Source organism: Synchiropus splendidus, chromosome 18 (genome assembly GCF_027744825.2).
Source record: "Synchiropus splendidus isolate RoL2022-P1 chromosome 18, RoL_Sspl_1.0, whole genome shotgun sequence".
In the NCBI taxonomy this organism is placed as follows: domain Eukaryota; kingdom Metazoa; phylum Chordata; class Actinopteri; order Syngnathiformes; family Callionymidae; genus Synchiropus; species Synchiropus splendidus.
The window spans coordinates 162,092-169,192 of NC_071351.1; the positions used below are offsets into that span (position 1 = coordinate 162,092).

General features: G+C 53.7%; 1 protein-coding gene across 1 annotated transcript; it reads right to left on the bottom strand.

The window, feature by feature from the left end:
• Positions 1-954: 954 nt before the first annotated feature.
• On the bottom strand, positions 955-3,803 carry tmem9 (transmembrane protein 9). The gene is made up of 5 exons (XM_053849607.1): positions 3,511-3,803; positions 3,128-3,219; positions 2,959-3,067; positions 1,807-1,932; positions 955-1,648 (listed from the first exon to the last, which is right to left on the bottom strand). Exons 1-5 carry the CDS (start codon positions 3,601-3,603, stop codon positions 1,508-1,510), a joined length of 561 nt encoding a protein of 186 aa, XP_053705582.1. The 5' UTR covers positions 3,604-3,803; the 3' UTR covers positions 955-1,507.
• Between the last annotated feature and the right edge of the window lie 3,298 nt (positions 3,804-7,101).

Sequence of the window (7,101 nt, forward strand, 5' to 3'; positions counted from 1 at the left end):
ACATGATTCTGAGGTGAATTCAGGAAATAGTGGAGAGACACTCAAAGAGGTCTTTGTTTTTGCCTGCCTCAACCAGAGGAAGCACATTTCCCATGAGTCCACGCAGTCCTATTTCTTGTCCTACTGTGAGTGATGTGGAAAGAGCATACCGTGCGCGCTACCTACCCGTCCTTTCAGAGCCGGTGCGATTCTGTGTGTGGCCCACTGCTCATTGTCTGTATCCGGTGCATGTGAGTGAGGCAGATCCCCCTCACTGCCCACCAGCATGCTTCTCAAACACAGTCCGTTTTCCAGCAAAGTTGGTCCAAACGCTAAAACCAATCCGTCACCAGAAGACACAGCTGAGACAACAGCTAAAACAGAGGCACATTGAATACATCGTCACACAAATGGGTACAACAAAATACAACGATGAATGTTAAACATTCTGAAGAGTGAAAATGATCTAAAGGCTCGCAGAGAACTGGAAATGAAGAATTATTGATGGTCCCAGATGAAAAACAATTTAAAAATGGAGAGTTTGAAGAGCAAATAAATGTTGATGAATCTTCCTGCAGACAAGTCTCATTGAGCACCTCATCTCAGTTTCAAATGTGCAGCAGCTCCAGGTCAGACCATCTTCCACATGGTCTGACCTGACCTTCAAATGGTTAGTCAGGAGCGAGAAAGGGACTTGGATAACTAGCAGGAAGATTCGGTTCTGGGTGCTTGTAGGTCATGACAAATCAGGCCAGAACCAGGAGAGAGGTGTTTGCTCACCAGACACCAACACACCCGTCCTGGCAAACCATCAACCTGCCTGCACTGATCAACAGCTCCACAGAGGGACAAGTGGATACAAACCTGAGACTGTTGGTGACAACAAAACTGCGTACCACCACCACCACCACAAACAGGCAAAGTTGGAAGCAATGTAAAAATCTATGCGAGTTAAAGGTGCAGAGCAGATACGGAGACATGGGCCTTGGTGAAGCTTTGTTGTCCGGCCAGTGCAGATGAGGAACCAGAAGCCTGTCCAGAGGAGGGTCCAGGAAACACAGGAGCAGGAAGGTTCACGTACCTGCCAGTGTCTTGCTCAGGTCTCATGACTTGAACTTCCTCAACACGTGTCCTTCACCTACACTCCAGAAGCTACAGCACAGATCAGAAACTGAGAGACACGTCGGTCACACAGAGAGAGCTTTACATTCGAGGAGCGAGCAGCTCTGGCGCCCTCTGGTGGTAGTGACCCTCAACGACGAGAGCTCAGTTCAAAGCCTTTATTTGTCAACGCTTCAGACACAAATGCGACACCAGCAGCACACAGGTCAGAGGTATGAGACTCGGGCAGACGCCTTGACTCAGAAGTCAGTCACAACCGTAATCACAATCAAGCAAGAGGAGCAAGCGCAGCTTGAGTCTTCTCAAGTTCCAAGCCATGTCCAGGAGGTGGATTATTCAGTGCAAGGTTTGGGAGTGCGTGCAGGGGAAGGAGGAGGCGCAGCATGTGACCTCGGCAGGCTGCTCTCTAACTCAGCAGCTTGTGCCGGTCAAACACAGTCTTGCGCTGCTCCTGGACCTGCTTCTTCCAGCGCTGCTGCGCCCCCTCCACGCGCTCCAGCACCGTGTTGCCTCGTGCCTGGCTGCCCCCGGGCTGCGGACGCATCTCCTGGACACACACAAGACCCCACAGCCATGTTCAGGGGCGTTTCCCCCAATATCTGCTTTATGTGTCTCAGACTGTGTTTACAACTCACTATTATCGATGAATTGTGATCGAAATATGACCAAACACTGCAGTTAGCCAGACGCTTGCGGGACACTCACCTCTTCCTCGTTGTGGAGCTGCTGGATGTAGGGGTCCCGTTTCCGGATCAGGGGGTCCACCAGCAACAGGAAGAGCATGTAGAGCAGCAGCGCCCCGACCATGGACAGGTAGATGATGATGGTCACCTGCGCACACCACACACGGGACAAAGTCACTCACCTGCAAGTCTCAAGTCAAGTTTCTTTCATGGGCAAGTCACCGGATTTTCCTGGCAAATTCCAACTCAGTCAAGTGAAATGATGGACTGTGAAGGTGGGAAGAATAAAGGGCACCTAATTTCTTCTCAGCACCGACACCAAGCAAAATACAGGGAGTCATCCACGACGGTCCTAACTTGTTGACCTGGCCACTCCGGATGAATCCAGTGGTGACGCCGCTCTCAGCCAGCGCTCCAGCTGAAAACACAAGCATTTCCCTTCCAAGTCCAAGACTCTTCCACTCTCGTCCATCATTCTGTTGGTCAAGTGACGTCGCAAGTCATCAAAAGAGCCACTGCAGTCGACTCAAGCCCAAGTCACAATGAATGAGGTCATTGTGACGCACACTCTCAAGCAAACTTCAGTCTAATTATAATGAGCCAGTTACTTTGAAGTTCTCATGCTCAAATTGAGGTTTGGACCTGTGGGGACCACCAAAATCTTGGTCCCTTGGTCCCCACAAGGACATGAGGTCCCTTTGAGGACAGTGTGTTGTCAGGAATTGGAACCCACTGGGCAGTATAAACAAGCCCACAGACGCACGCACGTACGCACGCACGCACGCACGCACGCACGCACGCACGCACGCACACGCACGTATCTGACTTGACATTGTGAGGTTTCTCCCTTTCCCCAGCCTCTCCCCCTAAAGCAAAACTCCAATCCAAAACACATGGCTCACCTGAACCAAAGTGAAACCAAACTATTATGACCCAGTTATTTTGAAGTCGTCATCCTCTAGTCGAGGTTTGGACCCGTGGGGTCTGGCAAGAGGAAGACATAAGGTCCTCAGGAGGATGGCTCCCCACGATGCCGTGTCAACAAGCGCACACACGTGCACAGGTTCTGTTTGACTGTGCAGCGCCGTGCTGCACTCTTGCAGCTCTCAGACAGCCTCGCGACCTTCACGACCTCAGCAGAGCAGCGGCTCAGCTCACTGATGGCCCACGCTACCTTGATGGTGTTGGTGCTCCTCTCCTCGTACTTGCACTCACACAGCAGACAGTAGGCCTCCACGTCGATCCCTGGCACGGGCATGGGCTCCACCACGTGGAGGCAGTTACTGGAGAGCAATGACAGGCGGTTCACTTCTGCCAGCAGCAGAGCGGCAGCTGGGCCTCACCAGTCCTTCTGGGTCACATTCTGGTTGTAGATGTGGCCGCTGATGTTCCGGTAGGGCGGGCAGATGCACTTGCAGCGAACATCCTCGAAGTTCTGGGCCGAGGAATGACAAGGTATTCATCAGTCTGCTGCACCTTCACCATCCTTCATCACATCCACGAACCCCATCGCTCTCCTCCCTCTCCCCCCTGTCCCTTCCACGTCATCAAACAAGCTCACTCCGGTAACCCTCACCCGGCGACAGGCGCGTGTATTCGGATGGAGGTTCACCGTGGAGAAGCACAAGTCTCCAGCCTCCAACCCAAACACAGCCGAGCCGCGCGTCACGACAGCAGCACGCGCTGGACGGACCATGACCTGACGAAGACAGTTCCAATGTCTCACCTTCGCCTGAGCAACAACCAGCCAGTCCAGAAGCAGGAGCGCGGCGGCAGACGCCAGGACGAGGCTGCGCGGAGCCGCGGTGAGCCGCGCCATGCCGCTCCGGTTCTCTCCCGGAAGATGACGCAGCACCTGGAAGCACACGCCGAGCCGCCACAGACACGCTCAGACAAACACCCGAGTCAAAACACGACTATTGGCGCGGATTGACCGTGTTAAAGAAGGTCGGAAGCGACTGTTGCTGTCGACCAAAGGTGGTTTCCGAGTTGACTTCCGGTGAATATGGTGCGACGCCGCCCTCTTCCGGTCAGATGACCGAAGTGCAGGCGACGACCTCCTGTGGCCCTGCGTCCTCGTGACAGGGACAGTCTCCATCACACACCATCCGCAAACAGGCGGCACTGAGACGGGACGCTGATGGTGACACGTCTCTCACGTCATTGTGGACGTTCCACTGAAGCTGCACACACTCTTGAGGGTGAACCTTCCAGTCTTGGGGCCCCACAAGGAGGTGTTTTGGGCCTCACTCGGATACGTGAGCACAAACCCACACTCCTCTTGATGACGTTGTCTGATGAAAGACAAAGTGCTGGAGTGCGCTGTGACTCATCACCACATCCACACAGTCTCCTCAGCAGTCAGACCCCGTCTCTCCGCTGGAATCTCGCTCTCCGTGACCCGATCAATACCTCCATTTCCTGCTAATCCTGTTTCCCATCTCACTGTATAGTCAGATGGCGGCGGCGATAACAAGCCCTCGGAATCAATGGATGAGAAATTCTGATGCGCTGGCGCCGCCGGTCGGAGGATCAATGGAGAAGGTTCCTCCCTTAATGAGCTGAGAGAGCGGACCTCTTTGGTCCAGACCCGTCAGGTGAGCCAGGTTTATGGCAAAACTGAGACACAGCAACCGCCCTTTCACGTCTCAGACACCTTTTCTTCTTGTTTTGCAAACTCCGTCGTCAGCTTACCAGCGCCATCACAGTCACTGTAGACACACACGCACCAATGTCTGCTTTGCTATTTTTGTGAGGACCTCTCATTGCCATCACCCTTTCCCCAGCCTCTCACCCTAAACTTATCCATCCAAAACACATGGCTCACCTTCACCAGGACTCTGAACCCAACTGAAACCCACTTACAATCAGTTATTTTGACCCTATTTCCACCCTCAAAACTCCATGTGCACCGGGCCGAAATGTGCACACGCAAGGCATAAACTGATAAGATCAGTGTCTTGTCAAAGATTGATCCACACAAGAGTAGGAATACCTGTGCGCCCTGACACACACACAGCCTGATGCGTCGGAAACCTAACGTAAGCAGTGTTGAGAGTTGCAGGGCAGCCACAGGTTTGGAGCCACTCATTCTACTGAGGCAGAACACACCGGAGACAGTAGTCCGAGCTGATGCTGCTGGAGCACATGAATAAGAATGCACTCCAACAGGAGCACCTCTGGCGAGCGCCTGAAGATCCAGACAGGAATCTATTTGTTCGCAGCGTTCATTTTCAAAAAACGGCCAGCGTCGGCCCAGCCGGCGCGTGGAGAGGGCCCGCAGCTGAGAACGGAGAATCCTCAGCAGGGGACGCGGGCGGGCGGCTGGAATATCAGAGGCGGGGAGTGGCATCATGAGGTCATCACACAGCTGTCATGGCAGAGTGAGAAGCCTGTTTGGACTCACGGGTCCATCTTCTGATGGAGGTCGGGTGTGAACAGCGCAGCACAGATCATGCTCTCCAGGGACTGCGCTGTGTCCAAGGTAAACGCAGGCCGTGAGACTGCTGGCCTGCTCCATCTTCTCAGCCGTGGTGGAGTTTGACCTTTATCACTCCACCTGGCGCCTCGCTTCCTCCTCCACACTCAGACACACAGCATCAGTGGGCAGGAATAACAAAAACCCACTCCTCATGCTGGTGCACTCTCGCAGGCACACAAGCTTAATTATGGGCTGACGGCGCCGGTCCCGGGACCACGAGCGGCGATAAATCACCGGCGCCGGTTCCGGCCCCCTGACAGAGACGATCAGGCTGAACTGAGAAGCAATTCTGCTGACATGTGTCCATACATTTGTCTTCATCAGCTGGAGTTTCGGGCCTCCGCCGGTTCGTCTCTCTTTGGCAATGTGAAGCTGAGAAGCTCAACATGTTTGTGGGACAAGCCAGGGGAAGGATGCCTCTGGTTTGGTCAACTGCATGACAAGTCCCTGACCGAGTCATCCTGAGACACTGCATCGGGAGAATCTAAACAGAAGCGAAGGCAAGGCGTGAGGGAAGCGATGGGTGGAACAACCTGTATCCTGTCTAGCTTTATCTGCGCCGACAGCTGTCCGTCCGGCAGCTGAGCCCAGGCAGGGGCGAGGCGCCCGGCGAGGAGCCGTGTCAGGGAGGTGATCCGCTGAGCTGAGCGGAATACAGAGGAGACGTCTCCTGCCTCTGAGGTACGAGAGGAAGCGCTGAAGCAGGCGAGTCAGCCAAACAGAACATGAAGTGGAGAGCCAGCATGACACATGACGGACAAGCTGCCTCTGCCTACCCTGAGTTCTCCCACTGAACTGAAACTCACCGGCCTATTGTTCTCAAGATGTTCGGAGGGACATACAGAAGAGTTTCACTGAAAGCTTCAGAGGCCCATGATGGGATGGCGGTGAGACGAGACCAGTGGATCTTGTTCGATGAGCACAAAATCGAATGGTACAGTAACGGAGCACGTGGTTTGCTCGCTCATGACGCCAGTTCTGTCGCGCTACCTGCTCCAATTCACTCTCTGTGGAAATGAGACCAAAGAGCAGCTGGTTCAGGAGAGCTTCTCCAGCAACCTACTGGAGTAACTCAAGGATATTTGTATCGTTTCAACAAAAACGACTTTTATGCCAGAGAAATCAGTCAGCTGCTCTACGCTCTCAGCGCCAGGCAGCTGTGAGACGTGATGCTTCAACATGCAGCAGCGCAGATGGAAAATATGGGATGCGATGTAAATTGTATCCAGTGAAGAGACAAGTGAGGAGAATCCGGCGAGAACACAAACTTGCGTTGTCTTCTGGAACTCCAGTCTACAGACAACAAGAAGCAGCAGGAAGTTTGAGGACTCCAGATCAATGACATCGTCGTGAGGTGATGTCACCTCCTTGTCTCTTCCTATTGTGCTGAAGCCACCGGTGGGATCTACAGAGCGGCTTCATCCGCAGGCGCCTCTCCGCTCTCCTCAGCTGCCATCTCGTCAGTATTCCTGCTGATCCGACCTGGCGGATCCAGCCGCCGCTGACTGCCCCCGGCTGCTTCACGAACACGAGTAACCTGTGTGCTCAACAACGCCATAATAGGGAGTTTAAATTCAGAATTGCAGATCAGCCAGGAGGCCGACAGTCACTCAGCACCTCTCCACAGAATCACATGTAAACACTGCCGGTCCAGACCTCTCATCTCTCCGCTTCAGAAATCGATCAAAGCTCAACATTCTTCATCTCATCCTCGCAGTGGTGGAGAGAAGATTTGTCGACAGGTGAAGTCAGGTCATGACGACGCTGCCTCCTGAGTCCACCGGACAACGTTGATCCAGGGCCCCATCAGCTCCTGGTGACAGGTCAAAGCAGGAG

What these genes read in the sequence shown, in the direction of transcription:
- tmem9 (XM_053849607.1), bottom strand. Translation starts at nt 3,603, where the DNA reads ATGGCGCGGCTCACCGCGGCTCCGCGCAGCCTCGTCCTGGCGTCTGCC. An exon ending in TGGTTGTTGCTCAGGCGAAG is followed by an intron (nt 3,220 to 3,510) that starts GTGAGACATTGG and finishes TCCTCGGCCCAG; the next exon opens with AACTTCGAGGATGTTCGCTG. An exon ending in AGCTCCACAACGAGGAAGAG is followed by an intron (nt 1,649 to 1,806) that starts GTGAGTGTCCCG and finishes GTGTGTGTCCAG; the next exon opens with GAGATGCGTCCGCAGCCCGG.